Source organism: Lotus japonicus, chromosome 6 (genome assembly GCF_012489685.1).
Source record: "Lotus japonicus ecotype B-129 chromosome 6, LjGifu_v1.2".
Lineage (NCBI taxonomy): Eukaryota > Viridiplantae > Streptophyta > Magnoliopsida > Fabales > Fabaceae > Lotus > Lotus japonicus.
The window spans coordinates 23,916,214-23,935,940 of NC_080046.1; the positions used below are offsets into that span (position 1 = coordinate 23,916,214).

A 19,727-nucleotide genomic window follows, 5' to 3' on the forward strand; every position below is an offset into this window, starting at 1 on the left:
ACTTATTCTCATTTTGAGGGTTTGTGTTGCAGACACTTAACCTTTTCTTTTGGATTGTACCTTTTGCCTTCGGGCATTACTCTATTTTGCTGTCCGTCACTGGAGGGTTACTCGTGACGTGGTTTACTACTTACAGCGGGGGCTGTAACTATTATTGTATATTAGTTTTGTTATCTTTTGTTGTCAAGCTCTATTTCTTTCAGTTTTAATTTTGTATTATCGAGAAAAAAAAATATTCACGTTTTTCCGCATTAAGTATTTCTTTTGGTTACGAAAGTGACGCCACCGAAATCGGGGTGTTACATTTGTGGTATCAGAGCTTGTCGAGTCTTTCGGGAGTCTTTGGGGAATAGGTCTTCTGTGCTAGGTTGTGTGACTCTGTAAAGAGTAAAAATTGATTGTCTGCCAAGCGATTTTTTCGCTTAGAATTGGTTGAAGTTATTGCTCGATCATATTGTATAGTTGTGCCAGAGACTATCTTATGATGAGTACTAACTGTTTGTTTGACTAAGCATAGGATGGTAAGCCCTGACCGTATGGCGAAGGCAATAGCTACCATGATTGAGGCAATGATGAATCAGGCTGCTGAGGATGCTTACAGACGCGCTGAGGAGGCGGCACGTGAGCAACCTCAACCGCTAATCGAGGCGTCCAAGTACCAGCAAAGTAGGTTGGACCGAGCTGGAACTGGAGGACCAGTGAGGTCAGGTTCTCAGGAGTACCGTCAGTTGGGGCCGTATCAGCATCCGAAGGAGAGGGGTTTTACCCCAAGATCTTTTAAGTCTTCGACTACTGCCACTCCAAGGGCAGGAAGCCAATCAGCACATCCTGAGGTGACATGTTTCAGGTGTGGAAAGAATGGACACTATGCTAATGCATGTCTGGACCAAGGGCCTCGATGTTTCAATTGCAACCAGATAGGGCATTTGGCCGTGAACTGTAAGACGTTTCAGGCGGGACCGTCTGACAACAAGATGAAGGGTAAACTTCCTGCCATATCTAAAGGGGCGAGGAAGCAAGTAACGTGTTACAGGTGCAAGAAGGTGGGGCACCACTCTAACAAGTGTCCAGACGGGAGACCTCTATGTTTCAACTGCAATCGCCCGGGGCATCAAGCCAAGGATTGCAATGTAACCAGGGTTGAGCCATCTGTGCCTACGGTAAGAGGAAGACATCCTGCTGCACGGGGAGGAGTCTATGTCTCGTGCGGCGAGGGAGCTGGTCGACTAGTCAGAGGAGAGCGCACAAACGATGGTAACCTTCTAACTATTCTTTCTCATTCTAGTATAATACGCTTCATTACTCTCGTAGAACGTGCAACACACCTAACTTGCCCTTACTGTCGAGCTTTGACTTTATAGTTATTATGCCTAATAATACTTTATTTGACCGTTGCTCGTGTTTAAACTATAGAAGTTACACGAGGTTTAGAATAACACGTTAAGCCTAGAAAGTAGTCTTGCACCGATGCGTTTAACAAGAAGCTAGAAGCTGAAGGATGAACCTCAGAGAGATTCCGTATGGATAGTATACGTATGATGTCGAGAGTGTGTAGTTTCGTAGCGGCATCATTGGGGATTTAATATCAAGATCTTTGTGACTACTGGATGATAGGAACTCATTGACTGTTCCAGTGGGTTTTTCTAAATCTTCACCTTCGATGAATTAGGCCTGATCAACTGAATATTGAGGGGGTGATATTCGGAATCAGAACTGGCAATGGACTTTGATAGATGGATTGGTAGGATTAATTTGATTGGATCGAGGATTAGTTGAGTTGGGAAGTAAAGTTCTTGTTAAGCAATTTATTTCCTTTGTGAAGGAGTTATAGTTTTAAGAAATGGATATTCATTTAAGAAGTATTGAAGAATTAAAAGACATTGGAGGTCCAAACTTGGTGAAAGTTTAGGTTCTAAGTCTATGAATTCTTGTCTTAAGTGCGTAGGACTCAAGGTTTGTCAGGTTTTGATCAAGAGACTAAGAATCAGATTAATTGGAGGACGATCTAGTTACGGAAATAATGAGTTAGTATGAAGATGAATACTTGAGGTTGTTATATGTGGACAAATTTCTTAGAGTCTAAGAGTGAATGGAACTTGGTTATGGATTCCGATGTTACATGCTGGGGTTAGCAAGTGATTTTTACTAAGTTGAATGAGGATCTTAGGGTTAAGATTGACCTTGGGAGGTGAAAATCATGTACAAATAAGATATTTAGTGGTGTTAGCATTAACGATTGTAGTTAAACCTCAGAATGTTGAGAGATAGGATGATAAAATGACTAGTTAAGTTTCCTGAGGTACAATTATGATTTGATCTTCTAGGGAATAAGTTCGGATTTGGGGGAAGTGTTAAGGATTTTAGGTAAGTGTAAAGTGGTTTGTGAATAAGTGAAGGTTGGTTTTATGGTTCAAGTAAGGGAAGTCTCGAAAAAGGGGAGATGACAATAATGGATTGTAAGATATTAAGATGGTGATTAGCTTATAAGTTGCTGATGAATGGATGTTAAAAGGGATTGGGTCTAGCGATGCACAAGGTATTAAGACTCAAGTCGAGTTTTAATTTGAATGATGAATAAGTAGAAGATTGATTTCATGGTGCGAATGAGGATAGTTACGAAGTTGGAACTGACGTTAAGAGATTGGTAGACTCCAAGGGAATAAGTTCGTCTATGAGATATAGAGCGATCGAGTTAAGTTTCGAATCATGAGTAAAGATCACGAGGACAGGTTGAACATCCACTCTGGAATGGCGGAGGTGTACTGGGTTTAAGCAGAATATCGGACGAACGAAAGTAAATGAGCAAGTTTTTAAGGCTGTGCGATTGCACAGAGTGCCAACCAATACTATTTCCAACATAGACCCGACACGAGGGGTCGAGCCGGATGACATAGAGCTGAAAGATGAACTGTCTTTCGAAAAGCGCCGCCAATTAGCAATGGTGACAATCATTTGGAACAAGGACATAGGCGATGCTACATGGGAGCTTAAGGAACAGATCGAGGGACAGTATCCGGAATTTTTACTGAACCATAAGTTTCGAGGTCGAAACTTTCTTTTTGGAGGGTAGTAATGTAAGACCCAAGTTTTTAAGTTTTGGATAAGGGAATAAAATACAAGAGTTTATTGGATGAAATAAATTTATGAAAGAGAAGGTTCAGGAAAAGTCCAAGGATTATATCAAAACCGATAAAAGTTATAGCACGACTAACGTTCGCCTAATCTTAGGTCGAAGACCCTAGTGAATAGTTAATTTATACTTTAGGACACGATGGAAACTAATTCCAAAAAAACCTCAGAGAAATATTAGAATTTCTCTTACTCGTCTATAAACAAGTATTTCGACGCGAAACCCTGGAACGTACGAACGTCAAATTCCAATTCTCGGAAGTTGCCGAAACGGAATCCCTGATAGTTCGAGAAACCTAAGATCGACGGACGATGAAGACTTTTTCTATTCGGAGCTTCAAATGAAGATTCCACCCGCGTACGCCTATTTCTCTCGTTATTTCTAATCTTTCTTCAGAAGGAAGTTTTCTCATCCGACATCCACTGCAAAAAGTAACTTATCGGGTAAAATAGTTTTACACCGACTTTGCGTTAGTCACCTAAAATACAAGGAAACCTCTGTTGAGTTTTGGAATTCTGTCGCCAAAACCTATCTTAGAACTCACGGAGAATGAAGCCGGAAAAATAGGAATCATTCTTATATTTTTATTTTAACTCTATGAGTTAAATCCTCCGGTATCTAAACTAATCTGTACCGGTTTACAAAATATCTTCTCAAAATATCTCCCTAAAATATCTATTCGTTCTTATCCAGTCTTTGATAAATATCTATTCATTCTTATCCAATCTTTGATAAATATCTATTCGTTCTTATCCAATCTTTGATAAATATCTATTTGTTCTTATCCAATTTCTGATAAATATCTATTCAACCTTATCCGATCCTTGATAAATATCTACTCATCCTTATCTAATCTCTACAAAATATCTTTACAAAATATCTTTACCAAAATATCTTCTCAAAAATATCTATCCATCCTTATCCATCCACCAATGCATCCTTATCCAAACTTTGCAAAATATCTCCATTTCCTTCACTATATATAGGTTATAAGCTAGAAAATGAAAATTTTGCAAAACTCACCCATTTCTTTCCCCAAAACCGCGGCCAAGAGAGGAGAAGAGGAGGAAGTTGATCTTCACGAATTCTTGCCCGTTTGCTTCACCGATCGTTGCTAATCGACGACCTTGAGGTAGGTAAACTATATCTCTCTTCTGATCGTCGTTTCTGTCGACTTCTCCTAAGTCTTTATGTGTCCAAAGTTTTGAGGTTTTTGGAAAATTGTCCAAATAGCTTGATTTCTTTTTCTAAACATCTTCCCTACGTGCTCAGGAGCACTTCTGTCGGATTAGTTTTTTCGTAATGTCGCCGGAATTCCGCCGGAATCAATTCTACCTCAAATACCCATTTTGGGGCAAAGTCTCAATCTTTTAGCTTAGAACTCTCGACTTGGCTTAGTGCTAGTAGGATTAGTTGTCATAAACATCGTTGTTGACGTCTCCATCCAATTTGTTTTTCAAAAATCCAGTTTTGAAATTCTGAGTTTAAAATAATGACCAAACTACCCCTATGTCAGTTTTCGATCCGAAAATTTTTCCGAGCTTAGAACCGTCTTAGTTACGGCTTATGTTAACCTAGGAACCAAGTTTGATCGAAGAAAAATCGACCCTCCCAATTTGGAAAAGTGGCCGAGAGCTATACCAAGGGGGGGAGGAAATCCGACTTTTTCGAAAACTTGTCCTAACGCGTTAGATTGGCGTACCACGGAGTTGTAGTGTTCCGTGTGACCCTAGGACTTATTGTTTGCTGAGTTTCTGACTCATTGTGATTGATTTCTGTGAAATTTCTTTAAGGCTCGTTTGAGGAATTCAGAGGACTTGGAAGATCGTGAAGGAAAGTTCAAGGAGCGAGCTGGAAAATCAACAGGTGAGGGCTACTCTCTGAATTACTAGCTAATGCTTTAGGTGTCGACGAATTCGACTTGATTTATGTGTTATGCACTTAATTGCTAAATGTCTGAAATGATTTCTGAGGCTTCGGCCGATCTTGTTGAGTACTTGATGCCATGATATTGTGTGCTAAATGATTCACATGTTATGTGCTAAATGGTTAATCTAGGATGTGTTGGAATATGCTGTTAATGCTTATTGATTGAGCTGATTTATTTATGTTACTCCACTTATATCTGTTATGCTTCAGAGTGAGGATAACGGGCATGTCATGCCGATTTTATTATGAGATTTTAGGAAAGTTTGATGGGACGGACCGAGGTTCGTACCCTATTATTGTTTTATGGATCAAGACCTTCTCTAAGGAAAATGAGTTTGAAAATGATATTGGAAAAACCCCATTTGAATTCATGTAAGAACTTGGGTTGTTCTGTCTAAGGCAAGAAGGGCTTTTAATGGGGCATTGTGCCCGGCCAGCTTACTTGGGAACTTCTCGGGCCATTACTTGGGTGATGATGGACCTTTTGCTTTGAGACCATCTCCAGGGAATCATTGGAATTATGGGATCTTTGAAACTAATAGGATTAGAGACGAAACTTAAACAATTTCATAATGAATCTCCATAATGTATTAAACAACCTCAAAACCCTTAATATAATGATAAAAGACTCAGACAATAGTTTAGGGCTTGAACATAAGTGTTTTGAAAATGAGAAGTGTCGGCAAATCCAAGATTAGGAGAAACTCATAAGTTTCCAAGTACATTCGTACTCTTTCGCTCGATGAGCAGTTTATTGTTTGGCTATCTAAAGTTTAGCCGGAGACTATAAGTTTCAAAGTACTTCGGTACCTTTTCGCTCGATGAGCAGTTTATTGATTGGCTATCTAAAGTTTAGCCGGGAACCATGAGTTCCCAAGTACATTCTTCTTCTTTTGATTAATTCATTTTGTCGCAGAATCGACATTTGCCTTAGGGTAGGCTTTTTAGAGACATTAAGTTAGTTAGAACACGTGGCGACGTGTCGAGTGAGGTCGGAGACGTTGTTTGGCTAATCACTTGCATTCATGCACTCATTTTGAGGTTAATACACGGCGGATTACCGGACCTCGGTGGATTCCAAAATGGTCATAAGATCCGGATTTCCATATTTAGGACACTACGGTGGTCCTTAGTAGCAGACGGAATGGCAGACCTACGGGTTCACTGCTGATCTGACTACTTTTGTGTGGTGTAAGAGGCGCCCGAGCGGAATGGTCCCACTTTGGCCGGTGTTAGGGCTGACTCGATGGTGTCCATCCTTCTTCCGGAATGCATTTTGTTACCCAGCATTGCATTTCATGCAACATACATACTGACTTAGTTCCTGAGTGTGATTGGTACTTGTTAATCCTACTTGAGGCATGCTAATTGTTATTATGATCTTTATATTCATTGTGATATATGCAACCTTAGGATGTTATCCCTAAACTTATAAGCCTGAGAGGCTAAATAATTATTATCCTATATATCTGGTTTTATTATTTATATAATTCTTTGGAGTTGACCCTCGCGTCTTCTGTGTGTGTTTGGGCGGACTACGCCATTGTCAGTTGAGTATGGCGGACTGGTACGAGACGGTCGTCCCTTCGGGGGGGACCAGGTTTGAGATGTTGGACCAAGACACCCCAAGCTCATGGGTGGTCGACCCCGCCGGCCACCGAGCTATCTATTCAGGGCGAATAATGGAGGATCGCATTGACCGGATGCCAAGCCTGACGCACGGAGTCTGGAGGCACTACACTATCAGCTTCAACTTGCCACCGGGTGTACACTGCGGACCTGGACTGGGAGTGCCACCACCACCGTCACCTTCGGACGACGAGTACCCCTCGGAGGAGGTGCCTGTGGGAGGGACTTCTTCAGGCACTAGTTCACCCACTATCGCGGCTGCTATAGACTTGGGATCGGGTGCAGAACCCGCTCGACCAGCTGTGGAGACCGATGCAGTCATCGACATAGTCGTCTTGGATTTAGATTCAGACGACGATCTTGGGGATGCATAGTTGGGATTAGTGTAGGAGTAGCGTCTTGGCTCTGATGTTCAGTCTTTCGTTTTGGGCAGGGTAGGTCCCCGACCTTTAGCTTTTCTTGTGGTTCTCTTTACGGAAATCACAGAGAGTTGGTTGGACTAGGGGGTCTTGTTTTAGGCCATCTGGGCTGACTTATTCTCATTTTGAGGGTTTGTGTTGCAGACACTTAACCTTTTCTTTTGGATTGTACCTTTTGCCTTCGGGCGTTACTCTATTTTGCTGTCCGTCACTGGAGGGTTACTCGTGACGTGGTTTACTACTTACAGCGGGGGCTGTAACTATTATTGTATATTAGTTTTGTTATCTTCTGTTGTCAAGCTCTATTTCTTTCAGTTTTAATTTTGTATTATCGAGAAAAAAAAATATTCACGTTTTTCCGCATTAAGTATTTCTTTTGGTTACGAAAGTGACGCCACCGAAATCGGGGTGTTACAAATACTAAAAGAGAGTCAAAACACAAAAACAGATAAAGAGAAAAGCAAAACCCAAAATAGAGCGGAGCCATGGACATCCGGAGAAGCTGTCACCTCCTCCATGGCCCTTCCACCGGCCCTCAAGGGCCTAACCTTCCTCTCCACCAAGAAATTGTCTCCAAGCCTCCCAAAGGTGTTTATTAGGTTTTGGAGAAAAGAAAGATGTAAAAGATCCCAAAAAATAGGTTTAAAATTGATTTTATAGTGATTTTCGTAACCTAGGCCTATTTTGTCTTTTTCTGGCGCAGAAAATGATCCTGTGCAGTCAGGTTCACGGTAACACGGTGCACCCGCGTGAATCTGGAGCGTTGGATGAGTAGGACAGCTACGTGGCGCGATCGCTGGCGAGGATACACGATAAGAAGATGGACGCGCGACACACTGGATCAGGACCCTTTAAAGCTGCAAATTTTTTTTTTCCTTTTTATTTCTAACTTTATCTCTCTTCTCATATCTTCTCCTAAAATAACAATAAAACAAAATAAAAATAAGATAACAACTTAAAATAAACTTATCTAATCCTAAATTAAAGTAAATAAATCCTAATAATATCTAGAAAATAATATAAAATATAGAAAAATACTAAAACTTAATAAAAATATTAAAATGCATGAAATAAACCTAAAGTGTCTTAAAATGACTAAAATATCTTAAATAATATATTAAAATGCATGCAAATAAACTAGAAAAATAGCCTTAAATCTCGTGTCATCACTTGCTGAAAGTGCCACCAGAGCAGTTAGCAAGTATCAGCGCCCCATGGTCGTTCGCCATGTGGGGAGTCGATTTGGTCGAACCATTTCCGACCGCCAGGTCCCAGATGATATTTATTCTAGTAGGGGTGGATTACTTTACAAAGTGGATCGAGGCCGAGCAACTCGCCAAAATAACGACTACAAAGATCGTCAATTTTTACTGGAGGAGAATCGTGTGTAGGTTCGGAGTACCAAGGGCTATTGTGTCAGACAATGGGACTTAGTTTACTAGTAAACAAACAAGGGAGTTCTGTAGTCAGATATGGATTCAAATGAGGTTCTCTTTAGTGGAGCACCCCCAAACCAATGGGCAGGCTGAATCCGCAAACAAGATCATCTTGCGCGGCCTAAAACGATGACTAGATGAAAAGGCGGGGGAATGGCTGGACGAGCTCCCAGTTAGCACGAGAGAAACACCATTCAGGATGACCTATGGGTCGGACGCCATGCTTCCGGTGGAAATTGATAACATATCATGGCAGATTGAACCGCGATTGGAGGGTAAGAATGTTGCAAACATGGCGGCAGAACTGGACTTGCTGTCGGAAACCCACGAAGAAGCCCGGATGCGTGACGCTGCGGTGAAACAGCAGGCGACGAGCAAATACGATTCCAAGGTGCGACAAAGGGCAATGCAAGAGGGTGCTTTAGTGATTTAGTCCTCAAAACACGCACTAGGAACGTAGTGAACAAGTTGACCCCGAACTGGGAAGGGCCCTACCGGATTCTAAAGGTACTAGGCTAGGGGGCATATCACCTAGAGGAGTTAAACGGAAAGTGGGTGCCTCGAGGAATGCGGCTAACTTGCGGTACTACTACAACTGAGGGCGGGAGCGACCATGAACACTCGGGGGCAAGTGCCCTAAGACTAAAAAGAAAGAAACCTTTTTCTCCATCTCGGGAGTTTTTTTACAAGAAACGTCTGAATAAAATTGTCAAATACAAATTTTGTATTCACAATTCATATGAATGACAGGGTATTCTTAGAAATATTCCTACGATTGACTATAACAATCGAAAAACTGAATTGCGGAGGTTGCTCGGTGGGAAAAATTCCCTGAAGGTGGCGATTCCATTACGACATTTGAAGTCCGAAAATCGTGTAACACCCCACCAACCAGGTAACGACCTCATAGGAAATGTGAAACCCTAGAAAGTCGGAATAGGCAAATACGCACTAACAATCCAACTATACTATATAATATGTATATATATATATATATTATATATATATATATATATACATGTATGTCTGTGTGTATGTGTGTGTGTGTGATATTTTACTACATTACTTGTTTGCACGTAAATCGAGACGTTGGTCAATCGACTTTAAATCGACCCGGCAATAAGAGTACCAAAGACATGGTCACAATAACCCCAAAAAGAGGATGAACTCGAGATAGAGGTAGGATAGGCTAGATAGATGATCTGATCACATCTCTTGGCAATGATGAATGCATTGTCTCAGAGTGATCGAAAACCGAATCAAGCAAAAAGAGTGATACCTTAATCACTCTAAAGAGATGATATTGAACCTTGAGAGGGGAAATACACTCTAACTTAGCACTAACAAACCTGAAACCAGTATAATATTGCATCAGTTTTGTCCCGACATGGAAAATGATAAAGAAATCGACTAATCGGAGCCCTAGGATTTGTGTGCAAATGACCTAGGCATGCAATCAACCATTACACCATGCAAGCATCACTTCTGATTACTTCTGCAGCCTCCCAAACTCCTCCCACGCAACCAGAAGCCCTAGGATAATCACCATGCATGAAGAGCCATTGGTGGTGAACCTTGAAAGTGCTTAAGCTTGGATTAGCCAATTAATCATCCTACAGCCTATAGAAACGGTACCATTCGACTCCACGCGACCCTAGCATCACATTAAGTCCCTTGAAACCCTCAAAGAGTGCCAAAAGAGCTTGAGAGAAGAGAGAAACCGAGAGGAAGTTCTGAAGCTTCTTCTCTTCGAATCTCTCAAACCAGAGAGAGTTAGACCCTGATTCTTGTCCCATTGTGTTCCTGGAGAGGAGAGGAAGAGAATTGACTATTCGTGATCAAGTTTTGGTCGAGAAACGAAGCTTTCACCATCTCCGACGAAGCTCCGGCGACCCCTCAACCTGTAACTCGCCTTTTCTCTCATCACCGAGCGTTTCAGCCACACCCACGAGCACCATTCAACTCCCCACAACCTGTAGATCAAGTCCCAGTACCCGGAGTAGCACGGCGGTCACGTTTTTCAACCCTCCGATCGTCTTCTCCGGCGAGTTCTGTGTTTTCCGGCGAGTAAGCTTCTGCAACTTGCTCGTTTTAGCTCATTTTCGATCCAAATTGATCCCTTAAGCATGTTAGGACATAGATAGGAAGCTTTAGACTAGTTTTAAGCCATGAATCGTTAGAAATTAGGAGAACCGATCCAAGGCTTTTGAAGCTCAAAGAGGCTATCGGGTTGAGCTTCTAAGAGTGAATTGGCCTGCAAACTGGATTAGTTTATGCTTTTGGAATGTCATAGGAGCCTTTAGGATAGCTAATTGTAGCAATAGAGCCCTGAAGAGGAAAGCCCCAATTTCACCTTGTGGGCAGCCTCTGAAATCGTGAATTGGCACTGTTAGAGTGCCCAGAAGCTAAAATTGATGATTCCATTGAACTCAGAAGGTAGAAAACTATAGGAATGGACTATTAGATGTTAGCATTAGGCTCAGTTTATGAATTTTTTAGTTTGCAAGTAGACTTTGAATTAAGTGCTTAAAATAAGTGATTCTGAACCTGAGAATAAGCTGATAGCAGTAAAGTGAACTTAACCGAACCTAAAATCACTAGAATCATGATTAGGTGAAGACTTAGAAGTTGTAGTTTAGTTATAGAATTAATTTGCATAATATGGCTTAAGTAATTAGAATAATTAAGTAGAAATACATTAGCTTAAGCTAGATTAGTAGCTTAATGACTCAGAAATAATTAGGACAGAGATTAATGATAATATAGGACATAAAGTCAGAGATAATGATATAGAATTAGCCATTAGAAAATGAAATTAGTTGTATAATATGACTAGTGGACATGCAAAATATAGGTTACACCCTAGTTAGTTGAGACCAAGGTTAAGTTAGAACGACGCTAGTTCGATTGCTAAAAAGGAATAATAATAATAATAATAATAATAATAATAATAATAATAATAATAATAATAATAATATTAATAACGAACGATTTAATGCCTCGATTAGCCTCTCTTGACCCAAGCATAATCAATGATGCAGAGGGAGCTATCTCAGACATACACGATCCTCTATTGGTAAAGGTTAAAGGTAAGGGGGGTTATACAAGACCTTGTCTTGGTACACAACTTATAAGTTAAACGTTATTACAATAGAAAGCATATTATTATTCGCTTATATGTTATTGGATGCATGATTGGATGCTTTGCTTGAAGAATGAATATTGGATGAAATGTTGTGCTGAATTGCTGTGATTGTGTTTCATGCTTGAAGTGATGCACAGTATAAAGGGATGATAGTACACTATGGGATATAGTGATATTTAGGATTATGAATGGCATGGTATCAGGATTGTCTCTGATACGTTGAAGTATCTGAGGTAGTGGGAAGAGGGAAAAGATAATCCTCGATTTAATGAGTTATCGATACTTGCTTTTGGAAATCGACCTACCTATAACACCTTAGGAATACCCTAGGATAGTTAGAGTAAATAATTGAATAATGATAATAGAGTAGGCAAGTGAGCCCTTTTCTCTAAGAGATTTAAAAAGTACATAACCATTAAACGGCGGATTAGACCGCTTGTATTCCTAGAACTACTTGATCTTATTAAAGATCTCACCTCTAAAAATTACTATGGTGTACTTACTCCAAGTAAGGCAGCAGATGCTTGTTTCTAATTTATTAGAAACTTAATGGAAGTATAAGGGGGAGATGATTCATATTTGAAAATACACTTAAGGAGCAATAAGGAGTAGGAAAGTACTGTCACTACCACAAAGAGAGTGGGAATATAGAGACACCAAAGGTGGTCATGTTCAGAGATGAATTGACCCGGGTTTTACGCGATGGCCCTACCTCTCCATCAGCTACCGGTAGGGTCCTGGAAAGGCCGGCCTGATGTGATGTAACAAGGACCGCATAGTCGTGTACTTCTGTCTGTGAGCTACTGAGCGATCATTGTCCGATAAAGAGTGGACTATAAGGAGTGTCCATGTTCCCGAGACGACTTTCCGAAGATAACGAAGCAATAGCTTTAGGCCCTTAAAACATACTCATCACATGATAAAGGAATGTAAATTAAAAAGGTTGGCGATGAACTCACCATTTCCTACGAAGTAGTGAGAGAAGTCAATTCGAAGGACGGAGATATAAGGCAAAATTAATCATCTTTGCATTACTACTTGTGTTTGCTAACATGTTTGTATTTAATGATATGTTGGCTTATGTTTTAATGCTTATCTTATCTGATGTGTATTATTGTGCAAGTTGCGTATGACTCACCCTTGCACTTATTTTATAAAAGCAGATAGCAGGTGTGATAATGAGCTTTCCTCCAGTCCTCGCGGTCCACGCTGATTTCCCATCCTGTGCTGGCTGGCATGTTGACCCAGTTACCGGATACTGCTCTTATCAGGGACTCACGATTTTGTGGTGCAGGGATCCAGGATCAGGACATATCGGTTTCCCAGTGACACTCCTTATGGTGTTCTCATTCTTTCTGCCGACCCATGCTCAGCACGTTGGTCCGCAGAGTCCAGGCAGTCCACAGGTGTCATACCCACAGGCATGCGAGCCTATGGAGACCGAAGAGCCTATCCTAGCAGTACCAGTCACCGTGGTGAGCCCACAGGGATCCCCGGATCAGAGAGTTCCGCAGACCCAGGAGTCTATGGGATCTCCTCCACCCCGGAGGAACTTGTCTTGCTTTCGGGTCACGGCCCGCAAGCGAGTGAGATCCCCTAGATTCTCCCGAGATGCCAGAATTTACCGTTGCAGATTTCGGAGAGGCGAGACGTCCGGAGTCAGGGAGTCAGAGCAGGGTCCGACAGCCGAGTCAGGGTCAGTGCCAGCAGCCAGCGGGGGAGTCAGTGAGGAGGATCCGGAGGAGGAATATCCGAGGGGATGAAGCCATGTGGTCCGAGTTTCTGATGATGATGATGATCTATGTTTCCTTTCTGTATTTTGATTACCTGTACCAGACTAGGTGCTTGAGGGCGCTATGTCCTCTTTATGTGTTGTCTTTCTATTTGTAGACTTATGTGGTGGATCCGCCCACCAACTATGCATGTTATGTATGATCTGTGTGGTTCGTATCATTATTCTCCGTAGTCTTAGGTTAGGAGGTCGAAAGGCCTGGGGATGAAAAGGGAATGCTCGAGTAACCCTTACTCTTGCGATCCCGACCTGACGAGATAATAGTAAGTACAAAAAAAAACACCCAAAATTACGTTGCGTGCTCACTCCTAAGTGATGGAGTAAGGTGAAGTCGTCACTTCGGGAGGGGGACGCGACAAATCGCTCCGGAAAAGTCGGCGCAATCGTCGTTACCCGTTGGCGATGTGTGGGATAAGTTCCTTATCCAACAAGCCTCCCCGGAATAAGGGTGAGCATTTCTAACTAGGCAAAGCCTTGGGGACCCCAAATGGCCATTGGGACCCGAGCACCCCGGCCCGAATGGGTAAAGACCTAGCCCAATACGCTCGGCGAGTGTCAAAGCCTTAGCTGAAATAGGCTAAGCAAAAAGTCCTAGTTAAACCTTCACACAAATCAATGTCGTTAAACGTAATTCAGGGTTAAGATAGAAAGTGTACGAAATAGCGCAGGAAAAATAAAAAAAATGGCGTATTCTAAAGAAAAACACAAGGCAAAATGGATGACAAACATAAACTCTTTCATTCAAGGCCCCAAGGGCAAAGGAAAATTACACTCAAATAAAACGAAAATTTACACTAAATTACATATTATTGTTATTGTTTTTTTCTTCCCCAGGTTGGAAGGCGAGAACTGCAGGAAGATCTTCTGGGCTGAACAAGCCGTCTGAAGTGACCTCCTTGAAGACCCTCATGGGTGCCAGGTCAAGGGTTAGGAAAAGATGTTTCACTTGAGCCTTGGCAAAAAAGAAGCCAATCGCGCGTTGGGCGGCGATAGCGGCAGCAATCTCAGACCTTAACCTGTCTTCAAGCGCCTTGGCTTCAGCTTCAGCCCGATCTTGGACCTCAGCAATAGCCTTAGCTGTAAGACCTGGATTTTCAGAACAAGCTAGTTTCCGACTCACGCGTAGGATCAGTGTAAGCGTGACAGGAGTTTGATATTTGAGAAAGATTAATGAAGAAGAGAGTTCAGGAATTGCTTGAGGAATGTTGCGTAGTTGTTTTCGGAGTTAGTGCGAGTCGTCTGCACACTTGTCTTAGGGCGAGCGTGTCCAGAATAGTCTATTTCGCTCTTAGAGTAACATTTTGAGTGAGATTTCGAACTCTCGGAAAATTTAAAGATTCTCTTTATTTTTCCATCGACCAGCGTTTCATTTCGGAACTCTGGACTGTACGCACGATAGGTTTCACTTTCCGGAAGCTCGACGACGCTAATTTCTTTGCTTCGAAACCCTTGTTTTGAGCGAAGGATGAAGACTTTTTCTATTCGGGACTTCTAACGAAGATTCCGTCCGTGTTGCCAGACTTGTTTCGACATTTCCAATCTTTCTTCTGTTGGAAGTTTTGTCGTTTGAGCATCACAGCAAAAAGTAGTTTTTCGGGACAGACTAACTTACACCGCTTTTGGCGTTTTGGATATCGTTTTTCCCAAATCCTAGATATTTGTTTTGAGTTCTGGAATTCTGACGCCAGAATCTCTCTTAGAATTCCTCGGTGATCGTACTGCAAAAATCGGAATCGCGAAATTTTCATTTTCCCGCGATTTCACCCGCCTATAAATAGCTCGAAAAAGCAAATATCTTCTCCATTTCACTCATCTTGGCCGAGAATTGTGGAGAGCTTGGGGGAGAGGAGATTTTCGCGAAACCTTGACCAATCTTTGTGCAGTTCGTCCCTACTTCTAGGTATCGAGGTAACTAACACGATTCCTACCTCTGATTACTGTTTCTGCTGAGTTTCTGAAGTCGTTTCTGTGCTCACAGTTTTGAGCTTTTTCTAAAATTGTCTGATTTCTTCGATTTCTTGCTTGGGTTATGTTCTCTAGGTTCCCATGAGACTAAAACCTCTGTCAGTAAACTCTGATTGCGATCCATTTGACAAGGATCTGAAAAACTGATTCAAAATCCTTTTTGTCTCACATTTCGAAACTTTATTGTCGAAAAGCTATAATCTGACTTCGTGCCTTTAGGATTTGTTGTCACGGATGTCATAAGGATCGATGCTGTCAAATTTGTTTTCAGAACTGATAACTTTGAAGTTTTGAGTCTTTATTTTGGACCAAAATGCCCCTGCGTAGTCGTATTTCGACCCGATTGTCCGAAAATTGTTCCGACAGTTTCTTTGCCTTAGTTTTACCCTAAAAATACCTTGTGAATTGATTTTATCGAAGAAAAAGAGCCGAAGCCCTTTTTCCTTTGAGGCCGTGGGCTATATCCTTTAGGGGGGAGTTTTTCGTTTTCGAAAACTTGTCCTTTCGTACCCGGAAGTCGTATTCTGAAGCTTTAATGCTTTGTCTATCGTTTATGTATTGTTTTGCGATCGAACTAATCGATTTTGTTTGGTTTCTGCTTTGTTTTTCTCCGAGGTTCAGTTGAAGGAACTTTGGAAGACTCAGAGCAATTGTTTGAGGAGAACTTTGTTTCGAAGCTGGAACAGCTCGAGGTTAGGGCAACTTACATATATATTAGCTATGATTGCATGATAGGCGTCGATAAATTCGACTTATGCTTTGCTATGATATTGATTATGATGATGGTTTATTGTTATGAATGTTTTCATAACTTATGATGTGATGTTGTGTTGAATTGAGCGTTTTGACGCGACTTCGGAGTGGAGATTCATTGATCTGGTGATCTTTGATATTTTGGGTTGGATGAGCAACCCTAGGCAAGTCCAAATGAGGGGTTTGAGACCTAGCCTTGTTGGTATTTGTTGGTTTACTTAGACTTTCCCCGGGAAACTTCTTTTGGGTGGTTGGTTTTCGGAAAACTTAGAAGGATTAGAATTTCGAAAACTAAAGACTTGGGAAACCTAGATTTTGAGAAATAAACTCATAACCTGACTAATCTGAATTGAAATCATTTTTTATTAACGTTTAAGTATAGGAAAAATGAAGGGGAAAATATTTACGAAAGACGGGGAAAAGTCGACCTTTGTTGTGAGTTTTGGTCTTGGGGAAAGCCACTGAGGTGAGCTACGGTGATGATTAAAAGTCACCGAGTACTTTACGTACTCTTGTTGATGGGGTTGTGTTGTATTGACCGACACTAATCCCTTGGGTTCTCTTGTTGTTGGAGCGGAGTTGTATTGACCGACACTTAGCGCTCTTGTTGTTTGGGCTGTGTTGTATTGACCGACACTAGACCCTTGTGTATTCTTGTTGGTGGAGTTGTGTTGTATTGACCGACATTTACTCCGAGTTGTGTTGTATTGACCGACACTAACTCATTGGGTTTGTTGAGATTGGGTTGTGAGCTAAACACTTTCGTGGTAAGGACGATTCGTTGTTTGGCTAACCACGTTGCATTCAATCGGGTGAATAACGGGAATGGTTCACCTGTGCATATCATGGTGAATAACGGGAATGGTTCACCTTGCATAAATGATGAATAACGGGAATGGTTCATCATATGGTGAATAACGGGAATGGTTCACCAAGGATGAATAACGGGCATGGTTCATCCAGGATGGATTTCATCCAGGATGGATAACGGGAATGGTCCATCCATAGTGAAGAACGGGAATGCTTCACTTGTGGCGAACGGGAACGCGTCACAAATCCGGATTCATATTGTGCATTTCACGCATACATTCATGCTGACTGAGACTGTGTGCTGTTTGTTTATTGAAGCAATGTTAGAGCCATAACATGCTAGGATTACTTATATGCTTATATAACAACTTATATATATACCCTGTCACATGTTGAGTGTATATGTACTTATTGCTGTGAGTTGACCCTAGCGCCTTGGCTTTGTTTGTATGTTTGTGTTTGGGCGGTCGGCCTGCTGCCAGATGTCGATGGCCGACTGGTTCTCGACGGTCTCTCCCTCGGGGGGGATCGGATATGAGCTGCTGGATCGGGATGCCCCCACCGCTTGGGTGATCGATGTAGCTGGTCACCGGGCGATGTATAGGGGAAGGGTCATGGAGGACCGGACGGATGAGCGAGGACGCCTGACGAGCGGAGTGCTACGGCGTATGGAGCTGAGTTTTGACTTGCCGCCCTCAGTTCACTGTGGACCAGGCACCGGACATGCACCACCTGCACCACCTCCGACTTCACCTTATGTTGAGGAGGACCCAGAGGAGATCGAGCCTGCTGCTGCTGCTGCTACACCTGTTGTGCCACCTCCGGCTACTGCCATCGCTTCTACCGACGTGGCGTCGTCCTCTAGGCTCGTACAGCCGAGGAGGGAGTCTGTTGTTCCATCTGCCTCACGTCTCTTATCTTTCTCTTCACCGCATGGCTACCGTGTGGACCCCTTGATGAGGGTAGTGGAGGAGGATGTTCTTACAGGAGAGGTAGATGTGGAGACTAGCTCGACTAGGGCGGTGCGCAGGACAGTGAGGAGGGAGGTTATGGACTTGGACACCGAGATGATTACGGTGGATTCCGACTTTGACTCCGAGAGCAGTGGGGAGAGCTACTCGCCGAGCAGCGATGAGGAGGAGGAGGATTGGTGAGCTGAGCTGGGAGGGTAGGTTAGGATTAGCGACATTTTTTGTGTAGAGCTCTGATCGTCAGTTTCTTTTTGGGACAGGGTAGGTTCCGATGTGTGGCTTTTTGTGTGGTTCTTTTGAGGAGGATCACAGAGAGTCTGTCGGAGTATAGGGGTCTTCCTTTCAGGCCATTTTTGAGTGCCGACTTTCTCTTGGATAACTGTATTTTGATACTTTTGCTTACAGTGCTGATGTTGTACATATTTGCCTGCGGGCGTACTACTTTGGAGTCACTGCGGCTTCGCGTGACATGGAGTGCAGCTGAGGCTGTACAGATGTATATATTGTATATCGGTTAGTTAGTAGTTGGGTTTTGTCTTTACTTCTTTAACGCTTTGATTTAAAGGAATCAATCGAAAGAAACGGAAAAAAATTTACCTGTTTTCCGTAGAAAGTTTATTTTTGGTTACTAAAGTGACACCTGGAAATCGGGGTGTTACATTAGCCTTAGCCTCGGCCTCGGCTTTCACCTTGGCCTTAGTCTCGGCCTTGGCCTTAGCCTCGACCTCGGCCTTAGGCTTAGCCTCAGCCTCAACCTTAGCTTCATCTGAAGCCTTATCCCTCGCCAGCAATTCACCCTTCAAAAAATCAAGCTCTTTGTTGGTGGCGGCAAGGGCTTCTTCCTTGGCGGTCACAATTTCGGCCCGAGCGGCGAGCTCTCCTTCTAGCTCTTCAATCCTCAACTCGCGGTTACCCACGTTGATCCTGACCCGGCCTAACTCGGCACCAACCTTGTTCATCTTGGTCTCCTGGGCCGCCAACGTGGCCACAAGCTTGTCTCGATACTCATAAGCCTTCTGGTTAGCGGTGCGGAGCTCTTCAACCTCCATTTGAAGTTGGTCGATCTCAGCAGCGGAGGACTCAGAGTTCTGGGTTGTCCGAGCAAGCAAGCAACCAGCACTAAGTAGGCTCGGCAAGGCCTCTTGGGCCAAGTGTTTGGATCCCCTGGTCTCCCCTTCCCTCAGTTTCTCAAAGAAGGGGTGAGAAATTAGGAAGGTGGCGGGATCCTCAAGGCGGTCACGCGGTGGACCTTCTTTTTCCCCTCCCGGAAATGAAGTTTGGTCCTCCACCTTACCCGGGCTCGTCGGGCAAGTAGGTGAAGTCGGTGGAGCTCCTAACTCGCCCTGTTGGGTAGAAGACTCCTCATTCTGTGCAAGTGTGGAGGCGGCGGCGGCGTTTTCAGGGGCGGACTGGGTAGTTGTCTCGCCCTCCAGGCCCGCCAAGGTGGAGCTCTCAACTCGCGCGGGAGTTTGTGTGGCCTGCCTTTTGGGCGGGGGCTGGGAATCCCCGCCATCAGCATCCGCCATGGGTAGCTTCTCTTCCCCCCTTCAGCGTTAAGCATTGGCGAGGCTTAGGTGGCCCTCCTGGCAACAAGGACAGTGAATAGCTCGGCGTTGGAGAAATTCATGCTTCCTAACAAAATAAAATGGAGATACGAATTAGTAAAAATTGTAAAGAAAGTGCACAAGTTTTTCAATTATGAGCAATCATAAGAAATAATATGCAACGGATGGTGAGTGGGCAAACAC

At 42.9% G+C, this 19,727-nt stretch overlaps 1 protein-coding gene across 1 annotated transcript; it reads right to left on the reverse strand.

Moving 5' to 3' along the window:
- Positions 1-14,075: 14,075 nt before the first annotated feature.
- LOC130725134 (uncharacterized) lies at positions 14,076-19,505 on the reverse strand. Its single transcript, XM_057576387.1, has 2 exons — positions 18,639-19,505; positions 14,076-14,081 (listed from the first exon to the last, which is right to left on the reverse strand). Exons 1-2 carry the CDS (start codon positions 19,503-19,505, stop codon positions 14,076-14,078), a joined length of 873 nt encoding a protein of 290 aa, XP_057432370.1.
- Between the last annotated feature and the right edge of the window lie 222 nt (positions 19,506-19,727).

Coding starts and splice junctions, on each gene's coding strand:
- LOC130725134 (XM_057576387.1), bottom strand. CDS start 19,505: ATGGCGGATGCTGATGGCGGGGATTCCCAGCCCCCGCCCAAAAGGCAG.